Genomic DNA, 23,067 nt, shown 5'->3' with positions numbered 1-23,067 from the left:
TGTCGGCCCCTAAAACCTCTGACGTGAGGGTCCATGACCCGTTTCGCTGCTTCATCTCCAGCCTGACACGCTGGGAGCAGCTGTTAGTGTCCTGCCCGTCTGAACCACACTGTTCACCCGCGACTCACTGGATGCAAAGGCTAAAGACACAGGACCCGCTTGGTTCGGTAAATATGGCAGATTCACCAACAAAACACGAGATTACTAGAACTGGAAAAAATCCAAAGTCATGAGTGCAGGGCATAAATAAAATGTAAATCAGAAGATACAGTAGCTGTTTGTTTGTTTGTTTGTTTGTTTGTTTGTTTTATGTCTCGATTTGTCCTTTTCGATGTCTGTTTCCTGTTCCCTCCTTCGTCTCTACAGACCTTAACACACACCTGACTTAATGGAGGCCGCCTGATCGACTGGCACAGTATGAGTCTGGCTCCAGTGACCCTTATGAGGAAACGCAGGCAGTGGATTCACCTCAACAGCATCACTTCCGAACCACAACGAGAATCACATCTGCTTCATGACCAATAAATCAGACTAAAAGAAATTATAAAGAACCGTTCAAATAAAACAGTTCTTTGAATCACTTGTGATACTAACAGGCTTAACTGCATGAAGCAGCTAGACACAGAACATGTGAGAGACATGTCAAGACATGAGGATGTGACGACGCTCAGAGGATCAAAGGACGACGCAGAGCCGGAGCCGAGCAAAACACATGGACTTTTCCTCCCCTTCTCCCTCAAACTGCTGGAATGATGCATTACTAATGGGCTGTTCAGCTGAAGCTACAGATCAGAGCTGTGCCCATCATTTAGAATGAAGCAATCACTGTGGACAGAGGGATCAGAACACAGGAAACAAACATGTGAGCATGATGATGCTGCTGTTTTAGCACACAAGTACACAGATCATATTGTTCTCCTTCTTCCTGTCATCTCCCTCAGAGGTGAAAACCAACGTATTGTCTATTCTATTCAGTTCAATGTTCTAATAATGATGATGTGATGACCCACTTGACTTAGATCCGTCTCTTTAACACCTCGGCCCACCGACACTTGATGATGGAGGAGAAAAGTGCTCCTCCCCAAAGGCTGATCCCTGACCGGCCTCTGAATCAATTAAGAGCAAATATTTGGAGCGGCGTGATTTGTGCCGCTTGCGCCGAGGCCAGCGCGTCGTCAGTGCGTATCTGTCCAGCTCCATCTCTTTCATCTTAATGACTCAGGAAGCCGCGTTTGCCCCGCTCTTGCCGGGTCGCTGGCCCAAACCCACCCCCTTCCTGTTTGCTCTTATCTAACGCTACAATATTGTTTTATGGCCCCTCAGCCTGGCTGTCTCCCGACTGCATAAGCACCCCACAGTTGGACACACCCACACGCAAAATGCGCACACTCCTTTAAATTACAGAATTTTACGGCTTCCCGGGGGAAGTTCTGCTTTCTGCGTGTTTGTGTTTAATTTGGCGAAGGGCCTTCAAATATCATAAAAAGTGCACGAGACATCCACACAAACAACTCTAAATCATCTGACCCTCGCTATTCCAATACCCCCCTCGCGAAGACGCAAGATGTGCGCTTGCCGCATAGTGCGCTGCGCATTTCCAGTTCGAGCGGTCAAGGTGACAACAGGGACCGAATGAAGAGCAGCTTCGCAGAGGTGCGGGAGTGTGTGGATGCTACAGTGATCCGCTAGACTGACGTCTCACCGGTAGCGCAGCCGAAGACCGCAGCCCGGTTATTCTACAGACTTCAATAGAGCCAAGCAGTCGACATCTCTCCTGCAGAGAGGCAGAGAGGAGGAAAAACAGAAGTTCAGCCGCGGCGAGCTGTAGTTTTGCAGCATGTTCCACCTTCAGCAATCTCCGTTCAAACGCTCTCGCTCAGAAACTGTTTGATTTTGCTGGTGTGCGGGCTCGTTTTTTTTTGGGAAAAGACCCGTCGCTTCCCCCGTTTCGGCTGATGTAAAGAAAATCTCTCCCTCTATATTGGAATGATGTGGACCTCTCATGATACTGTTGGATTTGTTTTCTTGGCCGGGTTTTGCGTGCAGTTGGGATTCTCCCTTGAAGGTAAGAATCGCATAGTTATGTACTGTCTTATGTCAGTGTCATGGTGTCGGGATCGCTGCTCTGCATGATGGAAGCTGCTCGGTCGGAGAAAGTGTTAAAAGTGCGCAGCGTTTCTGAGAAAAAGGAGACGAGGTTGTTTGGAGGATCGCTGGAGATGTTTAAGTGGATTCCCGTGACAACAGACACAGAAAAGCGAACGATTAAAACCGAGAAATGTAGGTTTATTTTTACCGAAGACGACGAAAAAATGCAACTGGTGACTGTTTAAAATCAAGTGGTTGCACGTCGTGCGGAGCGAGGGCTGGTGTGTTTGTCTCACATCCTCGCAGCTACGACATAGGTTTGATCTCAAAACTCATTTTCTCCCCTTTTACCGTGGATCTTTACGCGTTTAAACGGGAAGCCGCTGTGTGCAGCTGTCCGTGGTCCTGAAACCACCGTCCAGCTCTGCTGCTTCGTCTCAAACTGAGACTCTTTCTAACTGCCTCGCTGCCCTTGTTCCTATTCCCGACGCTTCCCAAATCACCTAAATGCGCACACGAGCCCAGAGGAAGCCTGAAGTAGCTCCAGAGTCTAATACACAACGTGAATGATGTGAAAGTTTACGTGCACGCATATCTTGGAGCGTTATTCTATCGGCGCCATCACTCTCTATTAAGCTCGGCTCCATTTTTACCTCCCTTAAACCAAACTCATTTGTTTTTCATGCTTTCCCTCCTTTATGCTTGGTCGTGATCGCCCTGTCTTGAATCCAGGTATTTTATTGAAGGTCTCCAATACATACGTAGCATAAAACACAAAGCCAATAAAATCCTCAACCTGCTCTTAAATGTGGAAAAGCTGCGTCTGTATGTTATGTAAATTCCCAATAAAGACGCGTCAGTATCGGTGACATTGCAGGGAGGGGGGGGGGGGGGCACCCCCCGCCATCGCTTTCAATTAAACCAAGAACGCTCCTTTATCAGGAGCATTGAATCACTAACACAGCTGCCGTGACCGCGTCACGCGCGTCGTGGCCGCGGCTCCAGACAGTTGAGTGGTCAATCGCGGGCATGCGTTTCCGTGTGGAAACTGTTCTTACATCAACCCCTCACCTCCCCCCTCCCTCCCCCCGCCTCTCATCCGCAGGTCGCTTCACGGATCTGCCCTCCAACATGACGGTTAAAGAAGGGCAAAACATAGAAATGGCGTGCGCTTTCCAGAGCAGAACCGCGTCGGTGTATTTGGAGATCCAGTGGTGGTTCGTGAAGGCGCCGGAACCCACTGACGGCGAGGAGAACGCCGAAGAGGTACGTGCCCCCCCCCAGCACCGACTCTCTCCCCCGTCTCTCCTCGCTTCGTCAAGAGATGTGCAAGTTATGTTTTAATCACACCCCACCCACTCATAAAGGGAATAAGAGAATCGAATGTGTATCCGCGCTATTACGCACAAGCACCTTATGTCATCAGAGCGTCGTGCTTGTGCAGCGGCCCCGAGGACGATGTCAGACGCTCATGCGAGAACTTTTTATTTACCTCTTTTCTCGCTGAGGAAAATAAGTGTCCGGAAATCCTTTATCTGCATCTCCTGCCTTGAAGTGGTCACACTGTGAATATCAACGTCTCTTTAAACTTTAATACCACAGTCCGTCAGAACTTGGACTTTTAAAATTACTTAATTTCTGACGTGCAACTTAATTTTTTCATGACTTGGAATGAAAAGTAGCCCCATTCGCTCAAACAGTTAAAGCCATCTCTTTGATCAGAGAAGGGAGCAGCCAAGGAAAAAAATAGGAACATTAATCAAAGACCAGTGCAAAAAAAAAAAAAAAAAACGAGCTTATTCTGGATATTAATTACATGATAAATGAAGTAAATGAGCCTGACTGTTCATGAATGGATGAAATGTGGCTGAATCAATAAAGCCAAAGCATATTCTTGTATATTGCCTCATTAAACAGTGCATTGGAGGCACTTTGGCATTTTGTTATGTTCTGCTGGTGCATTAGTGCTGGTTATGACAGCTTGCCTTGCTCCTATTAATGCTCAGCTGCTTAGTAAATGAGAGCAGCTATATGTGCTCAGCGCATTCACGCTGGATGGAGATGTGTTGCTGCTGTATTGTATGGTCGGTTGCTGCATGTCAAGATTTGGAAGGGTTGGCGTATTGTTATGACAGACATCAAACGGTGCTCTTTCTATTCCTGTGACAAAGACGTGGAGATGCGTGCGTGTGTGTGTGTGCGTGTGTGTGTGTGTGTGTGTGTGTGTGTGTGTGTGTGTGTGTGTGTGTGTGTGTGTGACAGGGGGTGGCTGGATCTCCATGTGGCTTTAATTATTGTTCAATTGTTGCTCGGCTCTCACTGTGGCATTGGCCAAGCTTTGATGTGGATTTGATCCCATGTGACTCTTGGATGTTGAGCTGAAGTGGCCTATTGATGCAGACATCGCATTGTTACCCACATTTCTTATCATGGAGGGCTGTTTGAAATGAAAGCTGCCGTGTGTGTGTGTGTGTGTGAGCGTGTGTGTGTCCTGCAGCGTTGCATTTTGAATGGGGACAGAGTCAAAGCAGTGTGAGAGAGATGCTGCTCAGGAACCAGCTGGTCGCTGGACATTTAGGGGAGTGATGGTGACATCTTTGAATGTAAGCTGTTTTAAAGGCAAGGCAGGATGAATTTTTGAAAGCGTGACATGAAAAGAGGAGCAGAGTTGGTTTCACATGGAAGTCAGGGTTGGATGTCAGTCTGATACGTCATCTTCATTTTATCAATCCAGGACCAGTTGTTCAACTTTACCAGCGTTTCACAGCACGACTGTGCTCTTCTTAGCGACAGTACTGAAACACAAATCATTATTATACAACCTTTAGTTAATCACCACCAGAAACTACAACACACCACATTCATACCCATAAGCATAAGTGCAATGATGTCTTTGTAGACGTTTTCAGAAATAAAGAACCAACTCAATAAACATATGGATTCTCCACATCTAACATTTCCCAGCTGCTTCATATCAGTTTATTATTCACACGCAGCGGCGGCGGCTGCTTAATTCGGCTAACAGAGACTTCAACTTCAAGTGTACGGAGTCATTAGAATTCATATATCACACTGATCTTTAAAATATTCCCATCTGCTGCTATGGGTGACCGACCCGAGGCTGTAGCTGCTTGATTCGGGGGTGAACTGCAATTCACATTTAAATCCGTGCTGAAGAAAAGACATTATTAATATATAAGTCATCGGTTCCATCTCTTTCATAATACAGAGGCATTGAACCGTGCAAAAGTTTAAACCTTTTCACTTCCTTTTAAGTAGGGAACTTTGAGATTTCCGATGTGCCAGTGTTCGCCAGCCTGCTCATTTTCAGTGGCAGAACTCTGACAAGGCGTTGAGGGAATCGCAGTAAATCTATAGATGGCTGGAAGAAGCCTGACAGGAGAAGCTGGAACAACTATATATATATATATATAGTGTGTGTGTGTGTGTGTGTGTGTGTGTGTGTGTGTGTGTGTGTGTGTGTGTGTGTGTGTGTGTGTGTGTATACAGTTTTCTTTCATATTTATATCCTCATCAGTCAAATACCTTTATATCTTACAACTGAAGTGAGGACATCAGTCCATCAGAACTGTGTTGGTCCTAGCACCTGCTCTGGTTCTGGTCTGTGTGTCATATGTCTGATGATGGAAATAAGGCATATTCACAGTCTGAATTCTATGCACAAGCTCATATTTATGTAGTTTGGAACCATTTTACAAGCGTTTCTTTAAACTTGTTCGGTTTAGCTTGTGTCCATCCACTGGTGAGTCCAGTCTGGTCACCACCCATCCTCCTCCCAGTGCCTCCAGACACGATCTACAGCTGAAGATCTGGAGGAAGACGTCTCTGCTTGGAGTGGATGCTGCTAATCACTGCGTAAAGTAACTACTGCTACATCTACAGGAGGAAGGAACCATACAAATACTGTACAAATAGCGACAAAGCAGACACAGACACAAACTGTGGAGCTCTACTATTACACTGTGTGTAATAATAATAACCCAACCCACGAAAAGGAGAAATGCATAGTTGGAGGCTTCACTGTGTATTTGTCTGCCGGCCACGAGCCTGGTGCACGTCTTTAAAGTTGTCTCCCAATCACATAGTTTCATTTCCCTGAACAACTGGTTCCAGACTTTTATCAAACCGTTCCTATTGTATTTGGGGCAGCGGCGCCGGGTGTGTGGGCCCAAATGCAAACAGAGCTCAGAACAAACAATGTCACCCAGTTTAACAGAGTCTGTGCTGGACTTCATCATATCCAACTATGGAGGACAATACCTCTATATAACTCTAAGTCTATAAATATGTGGAGCAGGAGTCGTGCTTCTGTTGATGCCTGTCAAACAGCTGCTGGGTCATCACTGCCTGACACCTGATTTGCGAGCGGCTTCGGACGTTATCACGCCATTCAATGGTCATTATCAGTGGTTATCAGCCCATACGTATGGGCCGGTAGGTGCCCATCTACCTGCTGGCAGCGGTGAATAGGTGCGGTAGATCGTTGTCAATGATCCGTAAGGTTGATCACGGCTCGGATGATTTAACCAGCAGAGTCAGTAGGGGCGCTGTTGAGCGGTTGTTGTTCCGACGGGAGGATCGAAGTTTTTGATTTTGATTTATTAGCGAGCATAACTTAGCAAGTAGCTAGCGGTATTGTGTTAGCTAACTGTAACCTGAACCCCCCACCCGTTATCCAGCCCTAACCCTAACCACAATAACCTCTAAAGCTGCTTAACATAGCAACTTAGCTAGCTGTTAGCTGTTCGCGAGGAGGCAGAGCAGGCACCTACTGGCCCATTCGAATGCGCTGATAAGTTCTGATCAGCCTATTCGTAATGGCTGATAACATCCGAAGCGGGTGGATTTGCATTGTCTCTTCTCTATAGTCACACATGGGCGGATTCTGGATTCACCACACGGGTTAAACTCCAGCACGAGCAGGAGAGCCTCTAGGTCGGACTGATTAGTTAGTGCTTCTGTCGCTTAGAAAGACATTAGTGTCAGGGGAAAAAGCTATTTTTGTTTCTTTTTTATATGCGCAGTGGATTAATGAAATCAGCCGTCCAGGATGACAGCACGGAGCTGGAGGACAGCCTGAGTCAGGTGGACTGAGTCATATGATAATGACAGACAGTCATCCAGGTCTAATGCATCACATTCAAAACAGCAGCGGGTTTTCTCCTCACCTCAGCGTCTGTGGCTGCATTGATCGGGGGTCACGTAAACTACAGTTTCATGGATCAGAGAAGTCAATCAGTTCTCGTCGTTCATGCTTAAGTTTGAACTGACAACCACTCATCGTCAGTGCAGATCAAGTCTGAAGCAGCTGGAACATTTGCTTTCATTTACACATTTTATTCATTGCAATCCGAAAAGTCCCAACCTCTGACTTGAAGCCATAAATCATCACACATTTGCATGCGCTATTAGCTGGAGGGCACAAGGTGCAGGAACCACATCTGTAGCTGCTCCTGTGATAAAGACATGAAGACATAATGTGCTTTTACCACGGAGCTAATAAATACACAGGTCGATCCTGAGAAGGTGGATCCAGCTCTGCCCCTTTGACCTCGACCATAGAAGCAGAAGGCACAGATGGAGCGCAGCCACCTGGTAACAAGTAGAAGAGTGTTGCCTACACGGCGGACTGAGCCTGATTTCCATAGATTTCAATTTGAACACCCACAACTGAATCCCCTCTTTCCGCTATTGAAGCCTGAATCAATTTTCCCTTAAGAGGTGGATTTGGTTCTTCTGTGGTCTTCGCCCGGCTAATCTGCTCGCTGTTGTTGTCCATAAGATCAATTTATTGAGTAAATCTTTACAGCTCTGTCCACCGGTAATTCTATTTGCTGTGGGATTATGGTTGGATGTTTTTTTTTCTTTCACTGGAGGTAACTGTTGGGATCCTTTCAGCCAACGCTCAGCGAGTCACATATTTATATCCCCGCCTCGGCCAGGAAGGTAAAAATAGTTGAGACTCAATTTAATGCGATGTGCGGTCGGGAACGACGTGGTTGCGTTGCTGGATTATCAGAACGGATACACCTTGACAGTGTGACTTTGGAAGCTGGATCAAGAAAAGGCTCAAAGCCGGAGCCTCAGCGCCGACGCGCACTGTTTAAACATTCATGAAGCATTTTCCTCCTCAAACGCCGAGCGCCTCGGCGGTTCTGTTGCGGCTCGATCCAGACGTGGGCGTTACCTGACCCGGGACGCGTTAAACGCCGCCGCCGCGCTTTTGTAAGGAGGAGTTGAATAAAGGATTGAATAAAATCAGATCTTCTCCCTCGGCTCATCTGAGGCTTGTGGTCAGAATAAACGACGTCACGTGACGCGTCCAGCGGCGCCCTTTGACCCCGACGCACTCAGGCCACTTTACTTCTCCTAACCAGCGGCTTTATAAATCCAGCGGGTGTAACTCTCCCCGCGACCTCACCGCCTGCCTCTCCGCCCCTCCATCGCGGCCCGGCCGCAGCCTCCTCCAGCACTCTCGCGCCGATAACGGCGCCATGAGTCAATTTGATGCGCCCGCCGTCGTCCTGGTAACGGCTCTCATCAGCGCCGCGGCCCCCGCTACGCTCACACGCGTCGCGGATGATGGTAACGGCCTCCGCGGGGGGGGGGGGCAGCCGCGGGGGGGCGGCCGCGTCTGCCGGCGCCTCGCATTCCTCACGGCGGCCGGCGGAGCGCCCGCTGGCAGGCTCCGCTGCAGGCGTCCGACGGGGGAGGAGGTCCCCCTCTGCGCTGCTGCATGGTGTCGGAGGCACGTTCCCGCAGTCGCCACCATTTCGCTGCTTTAAAGTGCAGCTACACCTTTAGGCACTTGGGCTAAATAGCAGTTACTGGGTCGTAACACTGCATCTTATTTGGGTTTTTCGTTTTTCTCCTTTGACTCAGGAGAAAAGTAATAAACCACAAGTGAAACCACAACTTTATGTTTGCTTCCAGCCAAACACAAATATCCCTTTGCGTAGGTTGACTCTTCATTTTTTGGCATCCCCTTGTCAGCTGTCAATCAAACTGGGGTTTGTGATGGGACGGGAGGGGTCTGGGCTCTGTGACTCTCAGCGAGATGGGTAGTGGAGCTAATGGATGGATGAATGATCCAAATTGACTGATTATTGACATTTGATAAGGGTGGAAGCTTTTAAAGTGCTACAACTGAGGAGCTAATTAGCTGCCTAATTAGGCTGCAAATGCAACGTTAGCACTTATTTATTTTTGTCTCAAGCGAGCGACTCAACTTGCCAAGCTTGTAGAAAAGCGGAGCCCGGGATGGAGTGTGATAATCTAACCGTACCAGCACCAAGCCCGTTCTCTGGTGGTCGCTGGACTTTGGCTACTGCAGTAATTGACAAATCCGTTTCCTTTTGTCAGGGCTGATGATGCCGCCATGTTGTTTGAATGGATTCATTAGATGCGAGTCAATTCAAACTTCAATTTAAATCCATGAGAGCGGTAGCGCCGTGATGAGGACTGTGAATCTGAAGCACATGCGAACGATGCTGCATAAAAGCAAAGAAAAAAAAAGTAATTATGCTGTGTTTTTAAAGCGTGGAAACATTGACAAAGACAAAGGAGATGAGTGAGGAGGTGGAGACGCGGCGGAATGACTCATTGATCTTTCAAACAAACCAAGCATGACACGTTTTGAAATGCGAAGGTCACAGAGGAGATGTCTGCTTCTGAACTAGCCGTGGATTTTCATATTTTTAATTCATGGTCGGCCTTTTATGGCGTGATTGAACCCTCTCCTGCCGTGTCTGTGGTTTTTGTCCGCTTCCATAAAAGAGATGGTGGTTCTCGGCATTTTAGAATGCGTTGAATAAATGAAGCTCATCTAGAAAAGCGTGTGAGCGCATTCAAACGTCGGGTTGGTAAATAATGCTGCTGTATTTGTACTTCTGAAAGCCTTGTTGCTGAAATCTCCTTCTAAAGTGCAGAAAGCCCCCGATGAGGGACTTTAAATGGCCACGTCGTGGGACACGGGGACATTTCAGCCACGCTGAGTCCGTTCATGTGCTGCGGAGGGAGGAGAGGACAGGGGGAGGGAGGGGTGGAGGCAGAGGCAGATGGAAAAAACATATGGGAGGCTTGATGCAATAAGGATACAGGGAATCTCTGGGGAAATATGTGCAAGAGATTCATATGTGCATGAAAAGCAAGGCCACTTACTGTCCTAACACAGAGACGGCATGAATAGCAGACTTGATGTTTTATTGAAGCAGACATGCTTCTCTCCCATGACGAGGGACAGGAGGCTAATGTGGCTAATCAGCCCAGGGACCCGCTGACATGCTAAGATGCTCACGGTGAGAGCAGCGTGTCAGTCGACCTGCAGGAGACAGAGGAAGACGACCCCCTCAGACTGGTTACAGCCACTGCACGTGTTCAACACAAACTGTGAGGTCCTCACATGCCGCATGCAGCATGTCAGGCAGGACCGCGCAGAGGCTCCAGCTTCCCTGCGACTGCTGTGGTTGAGTGGAACGGACCGATGCGGCGGCGGCAGGTGCGTTGCGTCCAACAGCAGAGGAGGATTCAGAGTCTCCAGAGCCAAGTGTGTTTATGATGATGTGAGAAAGCAGATAAATAGTGTGGATCAGGTTTTCAGCTCAATAAACACATTGTGTATAAAATGTGGCTACGATTGAAAAAAATAAAATAAAAACACTATATATATATATATATATAGCTATAGTTATATTTCTATGTCTTGATTTCACCTCTTGTGTAATATTGATCATTATTATACTACTGACAATGAAAGACAGGAGTAAACACACTGATACTACACATTATTTCATCCCAAAAAGTCTTTTCATTTGTAGCAGCTTTAACCGTTTTCTCTGTGAGTCCTCACATCTTAGCTGTTTATTGTGTCTTATTAAAACATGCATCGGTGTCATTCATCAGTGAACCTCTTTAAACAGCATACATCTGCACCCATATGCATGCGATATGATGCTCCAGCAGCATCGCGAGGGGAATCTGTCGTGGATTAGAGCGATGCTTTATCTGCTGTTTGGTGGCAGAAGCAGACTGTGATTCACGGGAACGACGGAGGTGCTGCATTTCGTTGTGCCTCATCTTGTTTCATATCTTCTATTGCTGATATGACGCTGAGGATTAGCCTGGAATAACAACTGCGACGCCTCAGAATGACGGCGCCGCAGCTTTCGCTGACCTCCGTGAGCTCGACACCTGCAGAATCACTAGTCTTGTAATTTCCGTCCCGCTGTTGTGGCGCCTGAGCCGCACGCGTGCCTCCTCCTCTCAATTAGACACAGCCCTGTCATATTTGTTGGTCCTGGGGAATCCACTGTCACGGCGACGCCGTTGTGGACAGGACTTTATTGCTTTGGATGTCAGCCGGTCCCCGCCTTGCAGCCTGTCCACCATCGCACCAGAGAGCGGGAGCTGATCTGCTATCAGCCGTTCCCTAACGGGATCTGCAGATAATTCAATCAGCGTATCCTCGCCTGTCACTGTCCTTCTTGACCCCTCTGTTAGACTGTCACCAAAAGGAAACCAGAGCCATCCGTTGTCACAACAGCAGGCGTCAGAGTGGGTGAAGTGCCTTTCAAATTGAATCAGAGGCTTCTCCAGATGCCGACAGATGAAACCTTTGATGCCGGCTCCGTTAGAATACGCCTTCATTGTTGCCTCCGCTTGCTCTGTCAGTCTGTGCGGCGCAGTCAGACGCTCATGCAGGGATGTATTTTTGTTGATCACGGCTGCACACATGTCCATTGAATCTGGGAAAAATACAGTTTGATTGGCTCCATGTAGAGATAAGTATCTCTCCCTCTCGGGTGTTTCTCTCAAAGATAATAACCAGCAGCGCTTAAAAAACTGCTCTGCCCCCCAAAACAGCATCACCACTTCATGATAAAGAAATATTTCTAATCTGTTTCCTAGTTGCATCTCAGTATCTGGGTTAAAAATCTTTTTTTATCATTTGGCAGATGGAATTTTTTTTTTTTTCATCCAGATGGTTTGAAAAGTCTTTGATGATTCTGAAAATAGCTTGAGAACAACTGTAAGTGTTCAATGACCTTCTGGGGGTTTCCTAAAACTGACATTTAATTATACTTCCTGTACATGAAAGGCTCAAAGTCGAGCTGCGTTAGCCTCCAGCATCTCTAGCCGTAGGTGGCTACAGCATTAGATTAGATTAGAGTCAATGCATTGTCATTACACATGTAGTTCAGGCCAACAACATGCAGTTTAGCATCTACAAGACGATGCTAAACATACCAAATGCTAAATACTGTCAGTGTAGAACATACAGTCTACAGTAGATAAGGTTATTATGAACACAGTGTACGTGGGAACCACCCCACATTTATTGGAAGGACTATGGACAGATGATAGAGGTGAGTTTTACGTACAGGACATAATTCATTTTAGTCCTGATGCTCTGTTAATGTTTGGATCTGTGAATGTGACCCTCAGGTACGTGTCAATGTTTTGGCTTGTCATTATCTATATTAAGTATTACTATTAAATTCATTTATCATTCAGACTGACTTCCGTAATAATCATTGTTTTTGTTCATGATGATTTTTTGGAGGAAATAATGATGAGGAATAATGAGTTTAATGAGTGAGTTTTATTTTGGTGTGATGCCTCACAGCTCTTCTGGAGATGAGTAATCCATCAGAGGCAATTGTCATATTGGTTCAAAATAATTATTTGAATCTGTATTTTTGAGTGAACAAAAATAGTCTGACTTTTATTTTTCATCTTGCTGATTAATGGAAAAAAAAAAGGTTACAACCTCCATTTTGTTTCAGCTGCAACAGATCTATAAAAAACACAAATACATATATTTCACACATTGACTTTTAATCAATAACAAACTAATAGAAACGAGTTTCTGTATATTTCATAATTACGGGTGATGATTTTGTTTAGTCAAAACCGTCAAAGTGACGGCAGGATGTCTGTGTGAAACAATTCAGCTTAACTCCTGATCACAGCCATGGTAATTGTTGGCAGTTACTGCCAGAGGCAAAGCTGAGGATGATGTGAGGTTGTCGCTTTCAGGACTTATAGCCTAGGATGTTTCCTTCAGGAGCTTAAGTCTGATGTAACTGTAAGGATTCATTTACTGGTTCCAGCACGTCTTATGAAACATTGATGACGGTGTTATAGTTATGCGGGTTATGTTAGTGAGCTTTTAATTGCTCCCTATTTAAACATTTAAATGTTTCTAGTCCATTTATATTTAAGAACAAATGGCCCAAAGTGTTACTAAAAACAAAATGGCTGCTGAATAACAAAGACTTTTAGCAGCGATGCTGGTCTGTGTAATTAGGTTTGGCTTCATCTGGACCAGTCAGAGACACGATGAAGCCACAGAACAGCAGGAACCATCAGAGCTGGGCCTCTGTGTTTTTATTAATACGTCTGGTCGACAGAGTCCAACTGATAAAAGCTCTGCTTAACCACATTCTAGTCATTATGACTCATGAACTGCAGCAGGACCGGGGAAAAACAATGTTGGGCTTCAGTCAGTCTCCAATAAGAGCATGAAACTAAAACTGACATACAGCATGTATGTAATGATAACATCATCCACATAAAACTCAGACAACTTGTTTAATCAGCTGAGTTCGCTCATGAATTAAATATGGCTGATGGCCATGAATATTAAAAAGCCAGTGGTGTAACTCAATCATTAGGTTAAGGCTCGTTATTCATGTGGAGCCGTGGAAGAACAACGAGCGGGTCCGTCCATGTGCACTCGTTTATCAGCTTTTATCTTTAATTCACATTCGCTGCTTAGTGGATAATGAAGCCTGGCAGATGTTGCGTAGTATTTTTATCTCATGATCTGCATGCACACAATCTCCATATGCTGATCAATAATGCAGTATGGCCTAATAAGCTTTGATGGCGCGCTCACATATTTTATCAGACGCTTCCAATGTTCTCCTTTCATTAAAACTTCGGGGTCGGTGTCAAGAAAGGCCCAGTAACTTTCCTGCTGCTAACCTGTTTAGCTTCAGCGCCCGACACAGGTTGGCGTTCGCCATTGGCAGCGCCGCTCACGTGCGCGTGACGCTGGCAGGCTACGTGTCACTACATCAACCCGCTGACAGTGAAGTGACAGAAAAACATGCGGCGCCTCTGCGTGAAGCGTGGCTTCCTCAGGCAGCATCCGCCTCAGCCGGTCCTGTCTGTCTGCCGCTATTAGGCTCACAGCAGCCGCCATGCTGACAGACAAGTCAACACACAGATCCTAATAAATGGAACTGTTCATACTTATCCATGCAGGATGTGTTAAATATGAGTAACCTCATCATTATGATGGCGTTGAATGGATTTGACATGAAGCAGAGACTCCAGCAAGACAGTCACCATGATCTAACAGAGGTCACTGTACTCATCCATGCTGGATCAGTCAACATGGCATAGACAAAATGTTTCTAACTATAAAAGATGCCCTTTACATTATTATTATTATTATTATTATTATTATTATTATTATTATTATTATTATTATTATTATTATTATTATTATTATTATTATTATTATTATTATTATTATTATTATTATTATTATTATTATTATTATTATCATTATTATTATTATTATTATTGTTATTACTTGAACTTTAATAAACGTGTTTTTTTCTATTTTAAGATGTGTTTGGGATCATTTTGAAGCTAAAATGAAGCAAAGCATTTTGTGTCAAAATGAATAAACGTAGGTAAAAAGGTTTCACCTGCTGCTTCCTGCTGGAAGAGCCCGAGCACATTAAAGAGCATGATTAGATAAAAGTGCTGTCAGCGCTGATGCGCTTCTGACACTGATGGGGTGGATTTCACAGGCGATGACGGCTCTTGACAGATGAGGGGGGGGACGGATAGCGGGGCGCGGGTAGCGAAGGTAAAAATAAGAAAATACCAGGAGGAATTATTTCAGTCTGACTGACGTTAAGAACGTTCTTAAGGGCGAAAAGGAGCATTTAAAAGAGGCGAGAGGTCTGTGTATTATGTGTAATACGTGTCTTCCCGTACGGCTGCGTGGCGGCTCCTCTGCAGATAGTTAAAGACAGATGAGGACGGAGGTGTATGTGGGCTGGTGCGCCACAACAGGAAGGAGAGCAGCAGAGAAATGAGGCTCCACCAGGCTTCCTATATCCACGGATAATAGAGCTGTCACAGTGTTTTGACTCAGGGCATTGATTCTGCCTTTAATTGCTTCAGGGCTCCGCCGGCTGGATGGCAGCGCCGAGGCATTAAATGTAATGTATTGTTGCACTAGAGCAGTTATGACACTGATCACACGCTGATATGTGCTCATGTGATGTCGGTGCCAATAATCCTTTTATCGATCGGCGCCACCTACAAACAATTACAGCCATTGTTCGGGGGCATAACTCAGGCGGAGGAGGGCCGCGTTTCCGTGCGGCGTGGATATTTCATGGACGCAGACTAATGATTTCCTGCAGCCCCTGCCCTCGCCTCATTACAGATCCTACCTTTGTGCACAACACCTTTTCAGCGGGACAGGAGTAAAACACATCTCCAGCCCCCGCGTGGGGTGATCTGCCAGGGCCGAACTCTGCTCCATCAGCCCCGCTTTAATTCCACCCAGCTCTGTAATTAAACTGATGACAAGGCTCCATTGCTCTATTTGCTCCGGCGTTTTACGGAACACAGAGGTATGATTGAAGCCACGGCTGCAGCAGTAATCAGTATCCAATCATGAGCGATGAAGTGCTTAAAGCATTCCTGTTGATCGCACTTGAGGCCTGCAACGAAACCTCACTCGCCGTGGAGATGGAATATGAGCCGCGGGCCTGGGTCGTCTCAGGTAGCTTCACCTCCACGGTCTGTTACTGTAGCTACACGCACACGCGTGGGCCACAGTAGTGGAGGATGTACAGTATGTGCGTAGGATCACTGCCTCATACTGTATAAAACCCCTCTAATGCAACATCGATGAACAAGTACAATCACAGTGATTTGCATGTTGCTCCTATATTATATTTGCAAATTATAAAAGTAAGGTTAGCCTTGTTCACTGTACAGATCTAAAGCTTATTATGTGCATATTTTTAAAAACATCTTGGAGCTTCTCCTTCCCTGAGTCCCAGCTAGACTTTAAGCACAGCGGTGGCAGATGGCTCCTTTTTATTCTCTTACAGAAAGCGTGCCATTGTCAGCACAGCTGCCACATTGGTAGCATGTAGATTTACTCTGGAAAACACATCAACAGCATGTTTGAATTTCTACATGTCAATAAAGTGTAGGGTGCAGAGTAATTCATGCTCCTTCTGGTTCTGGAGCAGCTACTGTATATTTATAGGCTCCCTGTACTCCAGCCTTGAACATCTGGGTAGTGGATGCACTGAGATGAAAACTGTATCGATCTTCTCGTGCGTCTCTGGGTGAGATGGAAATCAATGTGCATTTCCTTAAATGTCAGGCAGTTTACCTTAAACGCACACCACAGCCGCGTCTCAGCGGAGGAGGCAGCCGTTCTGACGGCTCGTGCAGATTTCATTACGCTGAACTCCTGAGGATCGGGTGTCGGGTCCATCAGAATCAGAGCCGTGCGACGCCACCGTCCTCGGAGATGCCTCCAGTCAGCAGCTGACGGAGGCGGGGCCAGAACCGGGCCGGTGCAGGGAGAGCTGGAGAACGGGCACCCGAGGTCCGGGTTCGGTTCCGTCCAACCAGTCAGCCGCGAAACTGCGATCACAACAGTAGCGCTGCCTTGGTGGCTCCTTTTGAACTGGAATAAACATGTGTTCTTCTTTATGTAGTAGTTTTAATTATGACACTTTCTACCTGGAATTGCAGCAGCAAAGCAGTGACACTAGTGTCCACTAATCTACTCGCTTCTACCTGTCTTGGAATCAGACCTAATGTAATAACGCTGATTTAATTAGCACGTGCGGTTGTTTGCCGGAGACCGAGGTTAAGCTGTTTGACTAACTCTGAAGTGGCCCACATTCATCAGGTCATTAGCATAGACCGCGCTGCCTGTTGGCTCTGAGTCCATGACGAGCCTCCAAATGAACAGCAAGCTAGAGCTGCTCCTATGTGTTAAAACCATCCTCTCCACCGTGTGATTACATTTAGGAGCCTATAAAAGCTCTAACGGCCTATTTATTATGGCTTCTTTCCTCACCAGCACTGTTTTCATCCTGCAGCAGTGAATATAATTGCTCTGTACTGTTGGAGGCTGGCTGTGGCTGCAGTTAACGCCACGCTGGTTGGTGCTGGGTTTACACTTACAGTCCACCTTCAAAGCACAAGGCCCAGAACTAAACGGTGCCGTTAAGGCTAATTACAAGCAGATTTTGATGTGATTTGTGCATGAATGCTGCATTTTCCCGAGAACCTACTTTACTTACTTTACTCTGAGTCTGTAACAGGTTTTTAGTTAGTTAGTTAATATTAGTTTTTTTTAGCATCTCTTATTTGTTTGAGTGACTGAGTGTGGGTGTGGTCGGGTACAGTTGTGTTCAGCAGCTCCAAAGTAGATGAATAATACAGTCAACTAATAAAGAAAAACACTCCATGAAATAAAGAAAGCAATTAAATACTGTTTTTCTCAAAGAGACCAGTGTTTGTCTAAGTTAAGTCTAAATACTTTTGTTTCCTGGACCCAACCACACAGGTCCCTGGAGTCAAGGGTCTCTTTGTAAATTGTATCCTGTTACTCTTAATTTAAAAACGCGTGTTGCCTAGAAACCTGAAAATATCGTGATCACTTTGCTGCACCAACACAATCACCTTAAGAACAGAACTGACAGACGAGCTGGACGTGGGAGAAACAGCATATTTGTGCCGTCGACTAGCTAAGAGAATGCGCTCATGGCCGTTAGTGAAGCGAGTTAGTTATTATTATTTAATATCATTCAAAATGTGACAGGCTTTACTTTATACTGGAGGAAACTAATCCATGTTCTGGTGGCTTAGAGATGGTGGTGGATAGAACCAGGTGTGCGTCAAGGTGGATGACTAACACACACACACACACACACACACACACACACACACACACGTCTCTCATTTCCTCCACTTTGCAGACCCGACATTGTACAAGAGCATGTGATTCAACATTTATATCAAAAACATCTCTTAATAGAGCCTTAATATCAGACTTGATTAAAAGGGGTCAAGGTCACAGCGAGCAGCCTGACACAGTGTGTTTCTCTGTGGCTGGTGTCATTACGTGTGAGCTGCAGCTTATTCAAAGCCCGCTCCATCCTGTGACACTGCCTCATCACCCCAGACGCCGCACTCATTCCACTCCAGCTCTTCACACCTAATTTTAATGGCCACTTAAATCTTGACTCATCCTGTGGGTTTTTGTTTGATTTACTTTGAACTTCTGAGTTTTTACGCGTTGGCTTTTTTTAACCTCTTTTGTCTGGAACAATAATGGCTCCGTGGCAAATGAACTGTCTAGGAAAACAGAGGGAGAGAACAAAAAGCGCCGGCTTGCTGTTGGTGTGGAGGCTGGAGGAGTGTCACAGGCTTGTACAATATTTGGATTAACATTTAGGCAATTTTCCACAGCATGCTCGAGATGATGAAGCGGCAGCACTTTTGCATTCAGGGCCTGAAATTACACTCACAGCAATGTTTTATTTAAGTATTATCTCTGAATTCCACTTACATAAACCCAGATGACATGCCACAACACTGACGTGTGCTGTCGAGGTGCCGCAGTGGCAGGAATGTGAATTAAACAACATTGCATTACTCTCCGTGTCTGTTGCGGAGTGCTTATTTTTCAAATTACATACACCCACACTGCAGGCGTTCCTTTGACAGGGCTATAAGTCTCAGGTCAATGACGGTCGGAAGACGGGCACACAGAAGAAAAGAATAAATTCTTTACATCTTGAAATGTGTGCGTGCGTGCGTGCGTGCGTGCGTGCGTGCGTGCGTGCGTGCGTGCGTGCGTGCGTGCGTGCGTGTGTGCGTGCGTGTGTGTGTGTCTGCCCAGCAGGCATGCCTGATTCCAAATCCTCAGGTGGAAGCCGACAGAAAGCACTTTGGGTCAGTAAAGAAAGTCATTTCAACCTGTCAGTCAGAGACGACTGCTGACATCTGCTCGGAGATGGAGGTATCAATCACCCAGAGTGCACTGGGGCTTAGGCTGGTAATGTTGTGACATCAGGCTCAAGCTGAGGACTGTTTACTGGAGATCATTTTTTCCTCATGTATGCAGCCCGGTGCAGATTGACTGCAGCCTGCAGGCTTTAACCCGACGAGGAAGTTCCCAAGTTAAACCTGAAGCTCTGATGTGTCATTTGTATCCAGATAAAAACACACACAAAGTGCGTTTGTCTTTATTTCCTCTGGTTTACGCTCCGCTGCACCTCCAGTATTAAACCAAGGTTCAGCTCTTATCTCTGTGTGTTTCCATCTAATATTATTATTATTATTATTATATTATTATGATCACAGACAATAATATGTGATTCCTGATCTTACACAATCAGCCAATGCAGAGTAATAGGACAATATTTAAATTAAAAAAAAACAATAATCCATAAATAAAAATGCAAACTAACAAATAAGGTGCAATGAAAGAAAATGATTAAAAATCTCACATAAACTCCAGCAAACACAGGTCATGGTTTCCCCGATTGGACTGTTTGTTTGTTTGTTTTAGTAACTGACAAAAAAGCAAAAAAATTAACCCAAATAGCAAAGAAAAATAAAAGCAAAGACACCATTTGGCATTAGTGCTATAATATTCATCTAAAGCGCAGAATATTATTTTGTATATTTGAAGCTCTATAACATTTCCACCAAAACCAGTTTGTTTACTTCATTATTCTTCACAGACGCTGCCTTGGAATACATGTAGAACTCTTGTAATCAGGAGGATCATGTCGATGTGCTTAAAAAGCTCCAAAACAGTACAAACACACAGATCCAGAGCAAACAGTATAATGACAGAAACAAGCAGCGAGTGCAGCTTTCATTCTGTTAATAAGAGCGCTTCTGGGTGATTGACAGCTGGGAGATAAAGGTTCATTTCTGTTGGGAGCAGGGCACAGCCTCTGATGGCTGATGTCAGCATCACTGGGCTGTTTCCAAGCGTGGCGTGAAGCAGGGCGGACAGCAGCAGTCGAGAGCGTCCGTCCCGCCTCTGTCCCATCAAACCAATCAGATGCCTCACACCTGTCACACATGCTGTACGTACCTGTAGGAGGCGCCGAAAACCAAAGGAAGGTAGTGGTCGGTTCCGAAGGCACAGCATTAAAAGCACCACTATCCTCCACCGTTGACTGTCTGCATGGGTTTTTGTATCATCACCTTTATATTTCCACACATGCAGCCACGCTGGAGCTGAAGAAGGAGAGCAGGCAGCCAACCTGTTGCTCTGAGAGGCCCTAGAGAATATGAGCAAACAATTAACCTTTCTCAAAGGTCAAAGGTCAGTGAGTCTGAGGAGCTAAGTCATGATGTCCGGTGTTAAAAAGTACAATCTACAGCTTCGGAGGTCAACGATGTGCAGGAACAGGAATCGATCCGGTTCCTACTGAAGTGGAACTAAAATGTAAAATACAGTGAGATGAAAAAGATGAGATGGGATTAAATGAGATGAGATAAAAAAAAGACAAAATGAGATAAATTAAGGTGAGGTGACATGAGACAGGATGAGATGAGGTGAGCTGGGCCTTTATTGATCCCACAGAGGGCAGGTTCCTGTTACAGCTGCAGTAAGAACAAAAGATCTGCAGGATCAAAGGCATCAATATTATCCATGCTAAAACAAATAGGGATGAGACATAGAGCATACAGGATCTTGTATCTGCATATGTACATATTTACAGTGGTTTTCAATGAGATTAGAAAAAGAAAAAGTGGATTTGCATTAATCCAAAATCCACCGAAACGAATCCAAATGAATCAGGGAACTGGACGTGACACGTTTTTGGGCTAAGGATGCAGTAGTTCATGTATGATTAGGACTACAACAACAACACATCGTCATTAATTATTACTGTTGTCGGGTTGTTAAAGTCCAGTCCTTCCTGCAGCTCGTGTTTTGGCCGTTTGCACCAGCCAACAGCCGTGATGGTTTACCTCATAAAATTGATTAAGACACTGGTGCCTTCCCGTGAGAGAGCGGAAGAAGTTGTCCAGGGTTGCTCCTCAGATCCAAACAGCAACCATTATCCAGGGGCAACATGCAATTAAAGCTGGCAGAGAGACGGGCTGTCCTTCAGGCTGATGGGCGTTTAAGCCGAAGAGGCTCGATGACTGAACCCACTGGAAGCTCCAACGCCAGCAAGAAAGTGGTTCGCGCTCTGATTTATGGAAATGTTTTACAAATAATGTTTTAATGATGTAAAATAAGCCTGATACACTTTATGTAGACAGTTAAGTCTTGCATAAGAAATCCGGCTCTGTTTCAGCAGCCCCACAGTCTTTCTAAAGAGATGTGACATCCATCTGCAACGGCTCCCCTTCCACACTTTCATTTCTCCCTTTTAACTCTGGGAAATTTCGTGATAACTATTTTATTACCTTCTGAAGTCAGACATCTGAACTTCAAAGCTGATATGGATTCATGGCAAAGTATTCTGAAGAGACTCTCTCTCTCTCGCTCTCATCCCAACTTTTTATCTGTTTAAAGGGGTCTATTGCTTATAAAATCAAAGCACAGCTGGAGCCTCAGAAATGCAACACACACACACACACACACACACGCACGCACGCACGCACGCACGCACGCACGCACGCACGCACGCACGCACGCACACACACACACACACCGCCACACCTTCGACTGAGCATCTCTGTCTCCATGACTCCGATCTTGTACGACGTGAGTCTGTCTCCTGACATGAACGTGGTAAATGTCACCGCTTCGAACAGAAGTGAAACCTGGAACTTGACGCATCTCAGCTGGCAGCGCCACAATTTCCCGAGTATTAGACAAATGTGCCAATTAATTTCCGTCAAATTAGATTCTATCTCTCTCTGTTATTATTCTGACTCTAACTGAGAGGATTATTGGAATCATTGGACACTGGGGTGAAACGATGCATCACTGCTGTTATGACACGATGTAAAAGTACAACCGCACCCAGTTCAGTCAAATCAGGTGAATATGTTGTATTTCCTGTACTATGCATCACGTTAAAGTCATTTACAGGGCGACCCAGACGCACTGTACTGTTGGTTGGTTTACTTTTCTCCCTCAGTTGTGCAGCTGCTCTCTTCTTTTATGAATGATCGATTCGTCACTGTGGATGTTAATCGATGCATGTACGTTGTAAATGTTGGTCCTGCCATCGCTCCATTATGTAGTGTGATAATGGGTATTCAGCTTCAGGCTGATGTGATGTCAGTGTATGAAAGCAGTGGCCCTCATTAACAAACAGGCCTGGTTGAATCCTCTGAACTGTCTTACATAATGGTTTTAAACAGGAAAAGCCAATAAATTCACCAAAAACCTGTGTAACACATCTTCATCTTTAGACATGTACAAAGCTAGTGGACTTGTCTTTTAATGTGTTGAAGGCAGCCACTTGGTGCATTACAGGTGGCATAAATTTAGACGAGTTTCCCTCCAGGCTTGACAGAATCACAGATGAATTGGAGATGCTGATGTTGGACCATCATGTGCTCCTCAGTGTCTCTCCCAGGACACCGAACTGTCCGGCCACAGCCCCGTCCACCGCCCCACGTACGGGAATTGTTGCAACCTGAGCTCAGTCACTTCCTGCATAGAAGGCTGCCGACATGAAACCTTGAATTGGTGGGGGCTAAAATGTGCATTTAAGTAAATATGTTCGATTCAGATCTATATTGGGAAGCACTGAGTGGAATGTAACACGTGGTGCTGTTAGGAGGAGCAACCACAGTCTGACTCTAGAAATCCTCTAAAAGTTCAAACATGTCTGTGGATAAAATGTCTGTAGAAAGTATCTGTACCATAAATCTGATCTGTAACGGATGAGGACTGTTGAG

General features: G+C 45.5%; 1 protein-coding gene across 1 annotated transcript in view; it reads left to right on the top strand.

Annotated features, from left to right (window-relative positions):
• The first annotated feature begins 1,401 nt into the window (after positions 1-1,401).
• Positions 1,402-23,067, top strand: part of vstm2a (V-set and transmembrane domain containing 2A) — a 42,991-nt gene continuing 21,325 nt past the window's right edge. The window contains exons 1-2 of the mRNA XM_029146727.3: positions 1,402-2,065; positions 3,194-3,354. Coding sequence (XP_029002560.1) covers positions 1,987-2,065; positions 3,194-3,354 — 240 coding nt within the window. The 5' untranslated portion in view covers positions 1,402-1,986. The remainder of the gene's footprint in view (positions 2,066-3,193; positions 3,355-23,067) is intronic.

Source organism: Betta splendens, chromosome 4, assembly GCF_900634795.4.
Source record: "Betta splendens chromosome 4, fBetSpl5.4, whole genome shotgun sequence".
NCBI classification, from domain to species: Eukaryota; Metazoa; Chordata; class Actinopteri; order Anabantiformes; family Osphronemidae; genus Betta; species Betta splendens.
Note: the sequence above shows the minus strand (reverse complement) of the source record. Positions and strands in the feature narration are given on the sequence as shown.